The sequence below is a fragment of the Octopus bimaculoides genome, chromosome 5, assembly GCF_046866305.1.
Source record: "Octopus bimaculoides isolate indiv1 chromosome 5, ASM4686630v1, whole genome shotgun sequence".
Lineage (NCBI taxonomy): Eukaryota > Metazoa > Mollusca > Cephalopoda > Octopoda > Octopodidae > Octopus > Octopus bimaculoides.
Window position 1 is genome coordinate 86,511,831 of NC_142932.1, and position 19,057 is coordinate 86,530,887.

The 19,057-nt window shown below is 38.0% G+C and overlaps 1 protein-coding gene across 1 annotated transcript; it reads left to right on the plus strand.

Annotated features, from left to right (window-relative positions):
• Positions 1-8,113: 8,113 nt before the first annotated feature.
• On the plus strand, positions 8,114-8,767 carry LOC106879881 (uncharacterized). Its single transcript, XM_014929606.1, has one exon. The coding sequence runs from the start codon at positions 8,114-8,116 to the stop codon at positions 8,765-8,767; it is 654 nt and encodes a 217-aa protein (XP_014785092.1).
• The last annotated feature ends 10,290 nt before the right edge of the window (positions 8,768-19,057 follow it).

The following is a 19,057-nucleotide window of genomic DNA, read 5'->3' on the forward strand; positions in this document are numbered from 1 at the left end:
TTTGTGTCAATCATTTTGGTAATGTTGACACATACTCTTAGTACATTTTACACCAATATAGTGGTTCTGGCAACTATGCTATAAACTGTATATTTCACTGTGGAGTTTAACAATGCAGAAACCTGAGCAGAGTTGTCTCTCATACTTGCCAACATCAGATTAAGTCAATCCTAGTCATTGAGCTAATGGTTTCTTCCCGCCACTGTATAAAGATGAATGAACTTTAGTTAGAATTTCTGGCTGTGAGTTTACATTTGTTTCATCATTCAAGTTACAAGTTACTTATTGATGTAGCATGTAAGTGGGTGTGTATTCCACAGGCATGTGTAATCTTAATGCAAGTCACAAGTAGAATCACTGTTTCTACAATTTCCTTGCATAAGTGATGATGATAGTTTCTTCACTTCTGAAGATTATGAGGAAGAGTCACATGACCTCATGTGGCTCTGTAAACTGATCCTTGATGCGACACGGCTTCTCTTCCAATCTGTGCTTAATAGTTTTAAAATGTAAGCCAGTCTGTGTAATCCAATTCCTCTTTTAGAATTGGAAGGTCTGACCACAGTGGCTAAGATGGTTGTAGTGACCAACAATCTGTAGGTTTTGCATTGGAGTGATTTTCTCCTGGGTGAATCGTGTAACAGGGCTGGCGACCTCCACCTACCCAGGTCATAGCATAAGAATTATCATTTAATTAGATTTTTAAAATTTTCTGTCCAGTAAGGCTGCAGTCCAATGACTGAAAGAGATAAAAGATTTTAAAAAAACAACTTCACTGTGATGTAGAGGCTATAGGAATGATTAAACAAGGTCAGAAAATTCTTCTGTTATGATCTTGGTCTGCAATTTAATTAAACATATAGCCATGGGCTGACCAAATCCTTGTGAGTGGATTTAGTTGATTGAAACTGAAAAAAGCCTGTTATATACATGTGTGTATGTGTTTGTCCCCCACCCCACCCTTTGACAACCAATGTTTGTTTATATCCCTGTAACTTAGCAGTTCATCAAAAGAGACTGATAGATTAAGTTCCAGGCTTTACGAGAATAAATAATGGGGTTGAGTTGTTTGACTAAACCCTTCAAGGTGGTGCCCCAAGCGAAAGATAAAAGATGTGTTAATTTTCACTGCCTACATCAGTGATTTGAACTAACAGTAATTGTATTCATCATAGACACAGCATGACACTTTTGTCAGTTTTCTGTCATTGTATCAACCTGGCCTAGCTGGGACCATATAAAACCCAACATAATTAAATTTAATCTCACCATATCTTCCCATGTCTTCTTTGTCTATTTTTATCTTGGATACATTTTATCATTAGGTCATGATGCCATTTCACCTGACCAGTGTCATTTATTCTCAATAAATAGCCATATCAGTACACTGACCTGTCCTGCAAATACCTTTAATATGCAGTTGCTTCCTCAGCCCAAGTGAGTTCCATCTTCTACATATGTTAATATTGTTTATTCAGCAGAAAGTTCCTGTTTCTCTAGGTTTTCAGGACATCTTCATTCAGAGGTTACATCCCTCTGTAGCTTCATGCATCATACATATTTTTATATACTGCATATGATGTGGAGGCACATAGTTCAGTGGCTAGAGCATTGGGCTCACAATCATGAGGTAGTGAGTTCAATTTTCAGACCATGCTGTGTTCTTGTGCAAGATATTTTATTTCACATTGCTCCAGTTCACTCATCTGTAGAAATGAGTTGCAACGTCACTGGTGCCAAGCTGTATTGGCCTTCACCTTTCCCTTGGATAACATTGGAGGCAGGAGGCTGGTATGCATGGGCGACTGCTGGTCTTCCATAAGCATGCTTACCTGGACTTATGCCTTGGAGAGTAACTTTCTAGGTACAATCCCATGGTTATTCATGACCGAAGTGGGGTTTTTACCCTCTATATGTTGGTGTATATATGATGGAATTTTAACCTTAAAAAAGTCACCCCCAAAACCAGGGGTTGTCTTAAATACTGAGTTTAAAATTTGAACCATAACATGTTGTGGTTTAGAGTGTCACCAGTGATGCACGATGGAGAACAGTGTAAAATGCTGGCATAACTCCTACAGTCCTTCCACTAAATATTTTCTTCTGAAACTTAATAAATATATTTGGGAAACTAGTGGAGGTTGATCCCTATGATAGGAACACTCCGTCAGTTTCGACGATGAGGGTCCCAGCTGATATGATCAACGGAACAGCCTGCTCGTGAAATTAACGTGCAAGTGACTGAGCAATCCACAGACACATGTACCCCCAAAGTAGTTCTCAGGGAGACTCAACGTGACACATAGCGTGACAAGGCCGGCCCTTTGAAATACAGGTACTACTCATTTTTGCCAGCTGAGTGGACTGGAGCAATGTGAAATAAAGTGTCTTGCTCAAGGACACTACGTGTCGCCGGGAATCGAACTCACAACCTTACGATTGTGAGCCGAATGCCCTAACCACTAAGCCATGCGCCTTCAAAATTATCTCTATGATAATTCAGTTATAAATGTATACGAGAACATACTTCAAGAACCTCTCAGCCACTGCATTAAGGGTGAAATATTGCCAGATAGTCTTATATAGCTTGGATAGCTCAAAGCCTACATTTTAAAAGGAAATTCTAGGGTCATCCGATGTACCCAGTTGGCTTATACACTGGCACATAGGGTACACTGCTCTCTATGTGTGGAAAGTAGACAGAGAGATGCTTTGTTTTTAACATAAATAACAAAGAGAGTAATATCTTCTTCATTCCTCTGTCTCTCATTCTAGGAACTCTACTTTTACTATTATCAATATCAAATGGTTCAATTACGCTCATTGATTTCTCATTATCAACTTTGTCATACACGTTGATTTCTCATTATCATCTTTGATTCATATTCATTATCATTAATAGCTGAAATATTTATTCAATTATTTATCTATTATATCACAGTTGGTGAACAATAGTGTTGTTGGTTATTGATTGAGAGTGGTAAGGGAATGTCTTTGCAACCAGGGCAGAACAAATGGGAATGGTTTGATGGATGAGTGGAGTATTGCTGAGAGTGGGGAAGACAGTGAATTGCAGAGATGATAGAAATTGAGCCAGTGATGGATGTTATTATTGGTTGAGACATGCATTGAGGAAGGATGAAAGTGACTGAGTGAGAGGAGTAATGAAAATGAATGTAGAAGGAAGAAGAGAAAGACAAGACTAAAGATGTTAGAAGAGGAAATGCGGGTTAGAGGATTGGTGTGAGGAGGTGTAAAGGATTGGGCCAAATGGAGAAGACTTAGAATTTAAAAAGCCTTTTCCCTGCTTTAACAGGGAAATGTTCTTAAAACACTGATTGTGTACATACATATATATGTACATACACACAAATATACTCCCCCGTATATATATATATATATATATATATATATATATATACGGGGGAGTATATTTGTGTGTATGTACATATATATGTATGTACACAATCAGTATATACATATATACATATGTATGCTCCGTTGGATGTGTAATGTCAATGTGAATACCCGTCAGAGTGTAAGTATCTTGAGAGAAAAGCTGAACATTAGAAGCATCAGTTGTGGCGTGCAAGAGAGACGATTGCGCTGGTATGGACATGTGGTGAGAATGGAGGAGGATAGCTGCGTGAAAAAGTGCCACACCCTAACAGTTGAGGGAACCCGTGGAAGAGGTAGGCCCAGGAAGACCTGGGCTGAGGTGGTGAGGCAAGACCTTCGTACATTGGGCCTCACCGAGGCGATGACTACGGACCGAGACCTTTGGAAATGGGCTGTGCGTGAGAAGACCCGGCAAGCCAAGTAAGATCGTTGCCAGTGCCCCTGGACTGGTTCTTGTGCGGGTGGCACATGAGATGCACCATTTTGAGCGTGGCCGTTGCCAGTACCGCCTGACTGGCTCCTGTAGGATTTTCGAGCGAGATCGTTGCCAGTGCCCCTGGACTGGCTTGTGCGGGTGGCACATAAAAGACACCATTTCGAGCGTGGCCGTTTTCGTGCGGGTGACACGTAAAAGCACCCACTACACTCTCTGAGTGGTTGGCGTTAGGAAGGGCATCCAGCTGTAGAAACTCTGCCAAATCAGACTGGAGCCTGGTGTTGCCATCCGGTTTCACCAGTCCTCAGTCAAATCGTCCAACCCATGCTAGCATGGAAAGCGGACGTTAAACGATGATGATGATGATGATGATATATATATATATATACATGCTGGACTGCTGAAATCTACAAGGTTTTTTCATTCTCTCTGTTTATTTTCTCTTATTCCTTTCTGTTGAAGAGTGTAGGCTCAAAACATAAAAAACTTTTTCATTTTCCCAGCACCAAATTGATATACCTGCTTGTTGTTCATACACCTGTCTTTGTCTTTTGTTTTTCTATAAATTCCAAACACACACACACACACATATATATAGTGACTGTGTGGTAAGTAGCATGGTTCCAGGTTCAGTCCCACTGCGTAGCATCTTGGGCAAGTGTCTTCTACTATAACCTTGGGCTGACCAAAGCCTTGTGAGTGGATTTGGTAGACAGAAACTGAAAGAAGCCCATCGTATATATATATATGTATGTATATGTTTGTGTGTCTGTGTTTGTCCCCCCAACATCGCTTGACAACCGATGCTGGCGTGTTTACGTCCCCATCCATTAACGGTTTGGCAAGAGAGACTGATAGAATAAGTACTAGGCTTACAAAGAATAAGTCCTGGGGTCGATTTACTTGACCAAAGACGGTGCTCCAGCTTGGCCGCAGTCAAATGACTGAAACAAATAAAAGAATATATATATATATATATATATATATATATATATATATATATATCTATATATACACACTGAATCGTGACAAGGTATGGACGGTTTTCGGAGGACCGAAGAAGTTATGTGTAAATTGAGAATTATACGAGGTATAGTACTATACAAAATACCGAAAGGATCTTCACCTCTTATATCACACCTTTCTTCCTCCTTTAACAGCGATGTGATGTAATTTCCTGGGAGAGAAATACTTTTGCGGCTGAAGATAGCTTTGTATTGTAAATTATACACTGATATAAAGCTTGAAACATGTGTACCGCAGAATCCTTTGTATTTTTGCTGTTATTTTTTGGATTTACAATTTATATATATATATATATATATATATATATATATATATATATATAGGCAGCAGTAAGCAAATGTACCAACAAGGAGAATTATAACTGTCATTAAATATAACTGAGGGTGCTATAAACACCTACATTGCTAGAAATAAGAGTTAAACACTCTAATGCTGCAGTCAAAGCACATAATTGTATACATACATACTGACAGGGACTGTAATACCTCGAAAAACAGCGGTCCAGATATTCCCTGACTGGTTGCTCAGTTTTGGTTTTTACCATAACCCCTTCAGTGGGATCAGCCTGCTGACAGTGAGATCGGCTGATCCCACTGAAGGCACCTTGGGCAAGTGTCTTCTGCTATAGGCATGAGCCAACCAAAGCCTTGTGAATGGATTTTGTAGATGGAAACTGAAAGAAGCCTGTCATATATGTTTATGTGTCTGTGTGTGTGAGGGTGCATGGCTGAGTGGTTAGAGCTTTGGACATACAGTCATGAGGTAGTGATTTCAGTTCTCAGACCAGGCTGTGTGTTGTGTTCTTGAGCAAGACACTTTATTTCATGTTGCTCCAGTTCACTCAGCTGTAGAATTGAGTTGCAATGTCATTACTGGTATCAAGTTGTATCAGCCTTTGCCTTTCCCTTGGATAACATCAGTGGTGTGGAGAGAGGGGCCTGGTATGCATAGGCAACTGCTGGTCTTTCATAAACAACCTTGCCCGGACTTGTACTTTAGAGGGTAACTTTCTTGGTGCAATCTCATGATCATTATGACTGAAGGGGATCTTTCCTAGGGAAGCTGAAAATATTAACTCTACCAGTGAGTATATCTAATGAAAGAGAAGCAATCTTTCCACCTTGCCTGTGTCTAAAGCATTTTTAATTCTTCAGCATTTAAATTGGCCATATCCGGTCAAAATATTCTACTTGTTTTACATTCAAACTGGCCAGATCCATTATGTCACACCTACCCTACAATGTCATTCTGAAAATTTGCAATCACATCATCGAAATTTCAAAGATATGAGATAAAGGCATTATTAATTCATAACAGTGTGAATAAATAAGCATTGCATTTGATAGAATAATCTGAATGCTAAAAGGTTGAATTGTCAAACTTCAAACATGTCCCCTTCCCAACAACAAATTTAACATGGCTCAGCTAACTTTAATCCCCATCCTCCATTCCTACTTTTGTACACATCCACATTTACATTACATGTACCTACACAACTCATTGTCACAACACCAATATCATTGTCATGTAAATTCTCTATTCAAAGTGAAGATAACATGAATGAAAACTGTCGTCCAGTGTCTGAAAAGAAGCAGCCACTATATTAATCAGGTACACAACTATAAATATAGTAGTTACTACTACTACTACTACTACTACTACTACTACTACTACTACTACCACCACCACCACCACCACCACAACCCACCCCTCCTATCGCCATCATGTTATGTTCTGTTGTGAAGCCATTTCCACCTGTCAAATTGCCAAGAAAATAGTAATTTAACAAACACAATCAGCTGTGAGAAATCTACATTTTTGTTTGTCATAGCATTGTCCAGTTCCATGGAAGATAATTTGTTCTTGTTTTTTCAGATTTATTTCACGGTGGGGAGAGCTACAGCTGGTCTGTTATATTATCTGGGTGTGTGATTTGTGAAGAGAACTGCAGCTGGTCTGTGTGATTTGTGACGAATGCTACAGCTGGTGTGTGTGTGATTTGTGAGGAGATCTGCAGCTGGTTAGTGGTTTGGAATGGCAGTAGTTTGTATCCTGTTTCCAAAGTTACATTGTGTCCCTTTTAAAGGAATTTAATGACTCACCCCTATCACCACCACCATCATCATCATCATCATCATCATCATCATCATCATTATCATCATCATCATCATTACCATCAGCATCATCACCTAATGTTTGTGCTCCATGCTGGCATAGCTTGGACAATATCTACTGCAAAACTCCATGTATTAAATACACTTTCTTTTTCCTACCAAAATCAAGATTAAAATTAGAAGTGTATTATACATTAAAGGTATGTATAAAATATGATATTAGGGGTGTGTATATAATACATACTATTAGGCTGCAATGTTTATCCACACCCATTTTTATTAAGAAAAATGTGTGATCTATAATATATAAGACAGATGTGTGTAAGACAGAAGACAGAAATGACAGGCCATTTACTTGAACCCCCTTAAAATCAATATTTTACATCCGATTTTGTTCACGCTATGCACATACATCATTTATGTTCCAGAGATGGTACTACACTCTTCAGATTTTTCACTTATGGAGTAATGGGTTTCTGGGGTCAGAGAAACTTCCATTCCTGGAGTATGGTGGATAAGGGAGGTAACTCTTTGCGAAGTAACATTCAGAAATTGATTGTCTTCTTTACATTTATATATTTTGTGGGAACACACACTGTCAGAATCATCTTCTTAGATGCACCTGATGGAACTGGAAAAGCATTCCTCCTGAATCATCTTCTTGTGAAGTTGTGGCATAATGGTGACCTTGCTATTGCTGTTGCCTCCTCAGGAATAGCCTTGACTCTTCTCGATGGTGGACAAACAGCACACTCTACCTTCAAATTGCCTTTCAATGTAACACATCAAGAAAACCCCATGTACCACATAATGCATTCCTTGGACGAAGCGACAATTTTGAAAAAGTGAAAACTCATTGTTTGGGATGAAGCAACTATGTCCTATAAATGTTCCATACAAGCACTTGATACCACAATGAGAGACCTTAGATTGGACTACAACATCTTTGGCAGTGCAACTCTACTTCTTGCAGGAGATTTTTGACAAACTCTGCCTATTATACCCAAGGGAACACCCGCTGATGAACTTAATGCCTGCCTTAAAGACCCTCCTTTTGTTGCATGTCCAATCAAAACAACTCACCATCAACATAAGATCACTCCTACAGACTGGCCAGCCTACAATCCAGTTTTTGGAAATGCTCCTTAAAATCAGCAATGGACAAATTGCATCCAACAATGGATACATTGACACTACCACCATTGACCACACTGTCTCCAGCCCTGATGACTTATGTTCTGCCGTTTACCCAAATCTTACAATGAAATACTTAAAACCAGATTGGCTTTGTGACAGGTTTGTTCTTGCACCTACAAATGCAGCTGTCAACACTCTTATCTACAACTTACTCAGTCAGCTACCGTCTGAAGAATGCTGTTGCAGATCAGTTGATGCTGTAACCAACCTCGATCAAGTTACACACTTTCCAACAGAATTTCTCAACTCCCAAGATACTCCAGGACTTCCTCCTCATGAACTTCATTTAAAAGTCGGTTGCCCTGTCATCCTCCCATGCAATCTAAATGCACCCACACTATGCAATGGAACTTGCATTGTGGTCAAACAAATGATGGACCATGTCACTGAAGCCCAGATTATCATGAAACATACCAAAAACGATACTGTTTACATTCCAAAAATTTCACTAACCCCAACATACTGCCCCTACCCTATGCAGAAACTTCAGTTCCCTCTCAAACTCAGCTTTGCCGTAACAATTAACAAAGCACAAGCTCAGTTGCTGAAAGTTGTTGGATTAGACCTTCGAACATTGTTCTTTTCACATGGATAGTTCTACATCGGTTGTACCAGAGTTGGTTATCCAGACAACTTATTCATCTATGCTCCTGAAGGAAAAACCAAAAATGTCATGTACAAAGTAGCCCAACAGTAGTTATTTCTCTACTGCAGTCTTCACATCTACGCCAAACTGTAGCTGTTAGCAATCAGACTTCCTGCAAGCATTTCATTAATATTTTGCTTCGTTTTCTTGATTGCTGTTATCAGTACATTACCTTCAATGACCCTTCTTACTTCATGGATGCTCATAAGCATGCTCTGACATTCATTTTTGTATATGCCATTGTCCTATTTATGTGTTTGCTATAAAGGTTTGCTTTTCTTTATCATACATGACTTTCATTGAAAAAAAGCTTCAATGCGGTTGTGTCAGGCATTATGAGAAAAATAACTACATGATACAAAACGCTTCAGGTAAGATATAGGATCCCTAATGCCTACTGCAATTGCAACCTCATTTCATGAACTTTCATTAATACTCACTGCTAAACTTGTGTTCAAAAAACTTTATTCATTACCTAAGTTGCTTAATACCATATCATAAACAGCTAACGAAAATGTAATTACACATTTTACATTTATCTACTTGAAACGACTTCTAACTGCAGGCTAATTCAACTTAAACCGTCCACAGGAGTGCACCATTATAATAAATTACCTGTCCAAAGGACAGGTGCATTTGCTAGTAATGTAATAAAACTTTATTTTTCATTTTTTAGATTATTTTCATCATCATCATCATCATCATCATCATCACTTAATGCCTGTTTTCCATGCTGGCATGGGTTGGATGGTTTAACTGGGGCTTGTAAGACCAAGGACCACACCAGGCTCTATTGTCTGTTCTTGCATGGTTTCTATGGCTGGATGCCCTTCCTAATGCCAACCACTCTACAGAGTGTACTGGGTGTTTTTTCTGTGTCATCAGCACCAGTGCTTTTAATATGGCACTAGCATGAGTCACTTAATTTAGTGTTCTCTCAATTGGTTTCAATATATTGATATCATATATCAATATATTTATAAGGTGCAACTGTGGATACAGACTTGGGCATGGCTGCATGGTTAAGAAGTTTGCTTCACAACCACATGGTTTCAAGTTCAGTTCCATTATGTAGCATCATACCAAGTATCTTCTTCGATAGCCCTGGGCTGACCAGAGTCTTGTAAGTGGATTTGGTAAACGAAAACTGAAAGAGGCCTGTTGTGTGTGTGTGTGTATGTATACATACACATAGTGTAAATATTTGTATATATGTGGTGTCTCCTTGTCTTGACATGAAATGCTAGTTGTAAATGAGCGTCTCTGTCATACAAGCAGTGTTGTTCATTTCTAATATTCTTCAAAAATATGCCTGACTATGGGGAAATATTACCTTGTTTAGAGACAGGTGAGGATTGGCAACAGGAAGGGCATCCAGCCTTAGTAAATCTGCCTTGGTAAATTTTATCTGACCCGTGCAAGCATGGAAAGGTGGACATTAAAACATTGCTGCTGCTGCTGCTGCTGCTGATGATGATGATGATGGTGAGGAGGAGGAAATATTGGTTTCAAATTCTGGCACAAGGCCAGTAATTTCAGGCAAGAGGGTAAGTTGATTACATCAACTCCAGTGTACAACTGGTACTTTATTTTATTGGCCTTGAAAGGATGAAAAGCAAAGTTGACCTTGGCAGAGTTTGAACTCTGAATGTAAAGACAGACAAAATGCCACTAAGCATCTTGCCTGGCATGCTAATGATTCTTATAAATTTAAAATAGAGTATTTTAGGTTTGCTAGACAATTTGAGCCAACAATCTTGAAGTGTGTTATATATGGTGGTGTATTTTTCATAACAGTGTATTATATTAGGTAGCATATTATACACATTAGAAATGAGGAAATTTCCTGTCAAGACACCCCAAATATGTGTTTAAAGAATTCTCTATGTTGTTGTTGAACCTGCAGGAAATAGCAGCTAAATGTATCCCAAACCACACACTACTATTTAAAATAAATGAATACATTAGATAATGGAGATCAAGGTACATTACATATGAAAAACAGATGAGATGACCACAGCTGGAATAGCATTGATCATAGATCTGTTGACTCAGGGCTGAGCTGAATCTAATAGACATCTGTAAAGGTAAGGTAAGTGCGCTACATCTGGCATTAAAAATAAATCTGAAGGAAAACAATGACATTAATTTCAATATAAATTGATTTGATTTTCTATTTTCTGTCAGAAGATATCTTTATTTTACATTGATCATCATCAACACTGTCGTCGTCGTCGTTTTTTGTTTATCCTCTCAAAATAATATCTGGTTGAATTTATATTGAACTAGAACTACTGTAATGAAAAGATTGCTTTGCCACGAGGCCAAACAGTACACAGCTTAAGAAAGTTAGTTAAAAATTTCCTCTTTTTTTTTTTTGTTTATCCTCTCAAAATATAAATATCAGGCTGGATTTATATTGAACTGGAACCACTGTGATGAAAAGATCACTTTGCCATGAGGCCGATGCATCCACCCCCATCTCCATCACCTCTGCCCCATATTGAAATTGGTAGTGAAACAATTAAACAATTTTTTTTAAACCTGTATAAAGGCTAATGAACTCTTATGAGGCAACAGCCACCAAAATAACATATACCTGAGTGGCAGAAGCAATTATAACACTTGAACACTCCTTCTAGGAGACAGAAACTAAAAATTAAACCAAGCTTACAGGAATCCTATATCCTAGGGTGGAGATCCTATCAGTGTTGGTGTCATGGGGAAAAAATACTGGTGGTTGTGCAACCTAAAATTCACTAACTCTCATCATGAGCGCTGAAACGTCAAATAAAAATAGAAATTAGAATGGCGTGAATGAGATTAGAACACCTTGTGAAGGTTTCTCGCTTGGCGGGTGCCACACGAGTGAGCAGCGTGGGCCCAGTTGTCATCAAGCAACTACTAAAAGAAGGTGGATGAAAGAAATGAATGTGGTTGTAATGGAGTGCTACTTTCTGGGTAATCTGAGAAATAATAATGAAGTACCTGCTAGGGAATATAGGAAAGGAATGCACAGGGCATGGAGTGACAGAGGCCTATTTGAATTAAGTGAACACAATCTGTGTGACAGAGCTAGAGCCATTAGAAAGAATGAATGGTTATCTCCAATTGAACTAGAAAGCATTAAGAGATGGGTGTTTAGGGATAGTAAGACCAGTGGTGAACGGAAGGATGAAGAAGAGAATGGAGATGGTGAAACTATGGCAGTGGAGTTAAGGGAAGAAAACAAGCATGAGGCTAAGATTATTGATCAGGGAAGCGATGAGAGAACTGAGGAACAGATATCCATTTTCTGGTGAACATAGCTTTCATATGGGATTTAAAGAAAGCAGACAGAAAGAAACTCAATGAATGGGTCCAGAAGATGAATGATATCATCACTGACAACACCACAGACATCAACAATCTGATAATTGCAATCGTGATCTTTATAGCCCAGAAGTTAAGTTTGAAAACCAAAGGTAAATGTCAACATAACCTGAAGGAACCATGGTGGTAAAGGATAATAACACAGTCTATTAACGAGACCAGAAAGCATATTAATATTCTGGAACGGGAAAAGAGAAATGAAGTTCAGCAAGAGAAATATGTTGAGCTAGAGAGGAAGTATAGGCTGAAGAGAAAGGGAATCAATGTTGTGATTGAGGAATTAAAACAGAGATTGAAAGCTAAAGCACATAAACTAAAGAGACATGAATAGAGAATTGAGGAATACAGATTAAACAGGCTTTTTGAACAAAGTCAGAAACGAATCTATCAGGAACTGGAAAGAAAAAGGTGAAAAAGCCGTGCCAGATGCTGAAGAAAGCAAAAGATTCTGGGAAAACATATGGTCTTAGGAGAAACAACACAAAACTGAAGCAGAGTGGTTAAAGACACTCAAAGAGGAGAGTATCAGCAGGAGGATTTGAGAATAACCAAGGAGATGATTAGAGATCAGTGCAGGAAAATTCCTAACTGGAAAGTGCTTGGCCCAGGGATTTTGGCTTAAAAACTTGACAGCTCTGCACAGGAGAATTATGAGACAGCTGGACGAAATACTGAGTAGTGACATCCAAATACCAGCCTAGATGGCAAAAAGAAGAATGGTACTATGCCAGAAGGACCCAAGTAAAGGGAATGTGGTTGGATATTTCCAACCAATATCTTGTTTGCCTCTGATGTGGAAACAGATGACGGACATCATATCAAACAGCATCTATAAGTACCTAGATAAGAACAAGTTACTACCAGTGGAACAAAAAGGGTGTAGACGTAAGAGCAGAAGAACAAAGGATCAATTACTAATCGATAAGACTATTCTGGCTAATTGCAAGAAGAGACACAAAAAATTGGCAGTGCATGGGTGGATACAGGAAAGCATATGACATGGTCCCACTTTCATGGATTATTGAATGCCTTAAACTGCTTAAAGTCTCCCGCAATATCCTGAAGGTAATACAAAACTCAATGACAACATGGCAAACTGAACTCACAGCATGGGGAGATAAGCTGGGGGAAGTAAATATCAAAAGAGGAATCTTTCAAGGGGACAGTCTGTTGCCTCTCCTATTTGTTGTCTGCATACTGCCACTAACAAACATTAAAAAAAAGATGCATGTAGGGTACATGCTAAGCAGGGTAAAAGTAAACAACCTGTGTTTTATGGATGACCTAAAGCTATTCACTAAGACTGAGAAAGAAATTGGGAGTTTGATGGCAACTTGTGCAGATGATTAGCAAAGATATTGGTATGGAATTTGAGATTGAGAAATGTGGTGTGATGATTCTCAAAAGGGAGAAAATCAGTAAAAGCCATGGGATTAAGATGGAAAGTGGTGAAACTATAAAGGAAGTCAGAGAGGAAGGATATAAGTACCTGGGTATCATTGAAAGAGAGAAGATGAATGAACATAAGTTGAAAGAAATGTACAGGAAAGAGTATTTGAAGAGAACTCGGCTTGTGTTCCAATTGAAGCTAAATGGCCACTATAAGATTAGAGTAATTAACACATGGGCTGTTGCTTTGATGAGATATGGGGCAGGAATAGTATCTTGGAAGAAGCATGAATTACAAGAGATAGACCAGAGAACACGTAAATTAATGACAATGAACAAAGAACTACACCCAAGAGTGATGTGTCAAGATTGTATGTGAAGAGGAGGGAGGGAGGACGGGGATTGGTGTGTTGTGAAGGTTGTGTAAGGGAAGAGGAGACTAGCCTGGCTTGGTATGTCAAGGGGAGTAAAGAAGAAATGATTGAAGCAGTGAAAATACAGGGAACCTTAAAAGTAAATGAAGCCATAGATCCAACACAAGTTAAAAAAGACCAGAGAGAGAGAGCAGATGAAGAAAATTTGGCAGGACAAGAAAATGCATAGTCAGTTCTTGAAGAATAAAGATGAGATTGATTGGAATAGAACCTGGCAATGGCTGCAGAAAGGAGGCTTTAAAGGGCCCACTGAGGCATTAGTGTGCAGCACTCAAGAACAAGCTCTCAAAACAAACTACTCCAAATATCACCACAGTGTAGGATGTGCTCTGAGAAGGGAGAAAGTATAAGCCATATTGTTAGTGAGTGCTGTAAGCTTGCACAGTGTGAATTATAAAAGGCGGCATGACAATGTGGCCAGATATGTCCACTGGCTGTTGTGCAGTAAAGTAAACCTTGAGAAAGCTGAACAAAGGTATGAACACAAGCCAGAGGGAGTAATGGAAAACAAACATTACAAAATACTCTGGGATTTTAACATGCAGTGCGACCAAGTCATAGAAGTGAGACGAGCAGATATTGTGCTCATCCCTAAAGATAAAAAAGAAGTAAAGATAATAGATGTTGCAATACCAGGTGATTCGAGGGTGAAATGTAAGGAAAAACTGAGAAATACCAGCCACTGGAAGACGAAATAGGAAAGTTATGGGGCATGAGGAAAGTAATGGTGATACCAGTGGTAATTGGAGCATTAGGAGCAGTTTCCAAGGGCTATAAAAAACATATTAAGAATTTTGGGGCTGCTGTCTGGCTCGAGATAATCCAGAAGACAACATTGTTGGGTACAGCTCGTATTCTAAGGAGAGTATTGTCTCTTTGACTCACAGGAGAAGGTACTACTTGAAACCTTTGGTGATTTGTTGTTGCCTGCTTTCAAGTAAAGAATAACCAGTAATTAAGAACTATCTGAGAGTCTTTCATAATAGATAATAACAACCCTTTCTACTATAGGCACAAGGCCTGAAATTTTGGGGGAGAAGACGAGTCGATAGCATCGATTCCTGTGTTTCACTAGTACTTAGTTTATTGATCCTGAAAAGAGGAAAGGCAAAGTCGACCTTGGTGGAATTTGAACTGTGAATATGGAGGAAGGCAAAATACAGCGAAGCATTTCGTCCAGGCTGCTAATGATTCTGCCAGCTCACCACATTATTATTATTATTATTATTATTATTATTATTATTATTATTATTATTATTATTAATAATAATAATAATGATGATGATGATGATGATTTCTTTTATTATAATAATAATAATAGTTTATTTTTGAATAATCGTTTCTACTATAGGCACAAAGCCTGAAAGGTTTGGGGGCAGAAGTTAGTCGATTACCTCGACCCAATGTTCAAGCTAACCTTGGCGGAATTTGAACTCAGAACGTATGCTTGACATTTTGTCCGGTGTGCTAACGTCTCTCCTGGATGAATTTATTACAATAGCTATAGGTTCTTTGGGGGAAAATAGTGATATAATATATTTTGCTACTATTTCAACTGCTAACAACGCCTGTACATCTGTCACATTCAAAGTCGTTATTCACTGTCACCCTGCCTGTTATCCCACTACACCTTATGTGTGTCCATAGTTATACTGGGCACATCGTATAGAATTTCTACATATTCCTTTGTATTTGAAGCGGCAGGCTATTTATGTCCCTGATGCAATAGGGTCCTGTCTTTTTTCCGATTTACCAAAACTTTAGTGAAGGGAAATGTATATGACTGGTATCAAGGTTACTGAGACGTTTACTCGAAGTAAATCTGTCGGTTACAAAATCTTAAGAAATTTCATAGGAAGAGTTTTTTCCCTTAGAAAATGTTTAAAATGAAACACGGTTATCTCCCTTACATTAACACAGATTGGAACGTATCTATCTCAGAACGCTATTCCCCATCCATTAAAAAAACAATTAAGTCAGTATTACCTTCTCTTCATAGATAGGTGAAAAGACAGTACTATTAGCATTTTTTATATACTAAGGTCAGTTTAATTAGATATTTCTTTTTGCCATATAATTTGTGGCCTTTTATTTCTTTATTTTGATATCAATCGGATCACTTTACCATATTGATCAGGCCAAGGAAAGAACTTCTACATGGTGGCTTGACCTGCTAGAAACAGCAGCCAAATCTCCCTCAAATAACATCCTACAGTCTGTAAAAAATGAAGGACATAGTTTCAATATATAACTAATATAATTAATGATATAAATCATTGGTTCTCAACCAGGTTCCACATGGTCCTTGGGAGTCCACAGAAGATTTTGCTGTTAAAACTATGTCCAATAAATTGGTTATAGTAGAGTTAAATAGGCATCAAAGGCAAAAAATGATTGAGAACCACTGATATAAATGATATAGAAAAGAAAGGTGGTTGCAGTTTTATGACACTCTAAGTCTGTAAGACGGCAGGAATCTCCAGCTGAACTTATTGTCACTCACTCTGATAGTCATATTAACCACATTAGGTCTATTACTTTTAGTAATAGATCCAACACTGTTAGATCTATTACTATCAAAAGTAGGTCTTGTCATGCTGAGCGAAAAGAAGGCAATAATTTCCCTTCTGAAAAATGTCATAGCTTGGGCACCAGAATTTATATGCTTTGGAAAATAAACTCTGTTTTTGTGCTGCAAATATCTAAAGAAAATTTACATTCATTCAAGCTCAACAAGAAATACAAGGCTATTATATAGTCTGTACCTGTCATACATACTTTGTACCTATCTTTGATAAATCGCTGATCATGTGTAGTCTGTAGGTATCTTTAACAAATTGCTGTTCCCATGCAGTAATCTATAGCTATCTTTAATAAATATCTGCTCTCATATAGTGTCTGTCATATGTATCTGTCTTTAATAATAGCTGCTCTCATATAATCTGTTGGTGTCTTTAATAGCTACTTCCTTATAATCTGTTCCTATTTTAAATAGTTCATAACTAGCTTTGATAAATAACTGCTCCCAAAATTTATAAAATGCTTCTCAGTAATTAACAATGTGGTTGATATTACAAAATTTTCAAGAAATGAACCTAAAAAGAACCAAATGTGACAACTGTTGAAGATATATTTTCACAGTATTCAGATGTATCCTGCTGAATTTTAAATCCAGCCATATTTTGTTCTCTTGAAATTAACAAACTAAATATCAGTAATATACAGAGGTCAATTTAATTGACTATAGATTTTAAAAAAGGCCCCTGAACATCCCATTACCTTATCACTTCTCTTGAAATTTGAAAAATTAATGTTTTTGTCTTCAAGAAAAACATGAATTTCACACAATTTCATTTATTTTCATTAAAGTCCTACAACTTGTTAAATGCAATGAATAGCTTCTTCACTGGTTTATAGTGGATAGGTTAGGATATAAAGTTTCTGATTTCAAACTCTACTGTAATCACTGTGACATGGCCCAAAGCAAGAAATTTTACATTAGTATTACACTGCATATATCTCTACATATATCATTATTTTTATGACTACATTTTTTGTGCTTGCATTGGGTGGATAATTTTTTTTCCAATACAGTATCTTCTACTAATTGCAATTCTCTATCATCTTTGTGAGGTTTAGCTTCTTCAGATCAGTCTGCACCACTTCATCCCATGTCTTCCTAGGTCTCTCTCTTCAACAGTTTCCTTCCACTTAGATATTCTGGCATTTCTTCACCCAGTGATTATCATCCATGTGCATCAAATGTCTCTACCATTTCATACTTCTCTCTTGCACCCGACATCTAACTCTGCCTGTACTCAATCTTTCTTTTAACTCATTTGTGTTCCATCTTTCTCATACACTAACATTGCACATGCAGCTGAGCAAGCTTGCTTCATTTCTCTTGTGCATTTTCACATTCTCTGTATTCAATGCCCATGTTTCACTACCATGCAACATTACACTTCATACACAAGCATCAAATGATTTACCTTTCACTTGAAGAAAGAATACCTTTGTTGCCAATAGATTTAGCAGCTTTCAGAATGTTCTTATTCTGGCAATTATACTTTCAAAGTCCTCAACTCCACTGCTGATTATGTCACCTAAGTAACTAATTACCATATACTTTTATGGCACCTTCCAATGATTGGAAATAATTTTTATACTAGTGTTCTGACAGTTCACTATATGTGTGTATCTGCCACATACAAAGTCTTTATTCACTGTCAGCTAGGCTTTGATTCCAGTACACCTCTTGTGTGCCTGTGGATCACACTGAGTACACCATATGCAATTTCTTCCTACTTTATATCGGTAAATTGAGCGTGGCCATTTTCCTTATGATGGTAGAGTCCAGTCTTCTTCCTATTCACTGAAGCTTCTTAATTCCAGGTTTTGTTTCCACATCAGGAAATTCCTTCTCTAAATCTTTCACAGACTCCACTGTGAATGCTAGGTCACCAGCGCATAGGAGTTCTCATGGACAGCAGATCTTAAACTCTTCTGTTATGGTCTAGAGGACTACGATAAGTAGAAGTGGGCTGAGAACCAAGCTTTGTCCACTAAATTCGTTACTGATCTCATCTTCAGCTCTTACTTTGCCAAAGACATCTTTGTACATGACTTGCATGGCCCTCACAATTCCCAGTTTTTTTTAAAGATCACAAAACCTTATCCAGCTCAATAAATGCTATGTAGCTAAGATCTTAGCTAATAACTTCTGCAGTTATCTCACCAGGAGGAGAGTATTTGTAGTACTCTGACCCAGAACAGATTCAAACTGCATCTCATCTAAAATGATTCTCTTCCTAATCAATTGTGTTTAGACTCTTCCCATTATTTTCATAACATCCAAATCTATGTTGGCAATACCTTTTTTACTAGGAAAATACATAGTATTCATGACAATCTAGTGAATATTGATCTTTCTGATTTTTGTGTTCACTTGATCAGTGAGTGATCAGAGGGTGACCAGTTTCCTAAAGTTAGTGTTGTAAATGGTTATGTCATGTGTCACACATCCCTAATGACCTCTCCTTAT

Excerpts from the sequence above, each read along its gene's own strand:
- LOC106879881 (XM_014929606.1), top strand. The coding sequence starts at position 8,114 with ATGCTCCTTAAAATCAGCAATGGACAAATTGCATCCAACAATGGATAC.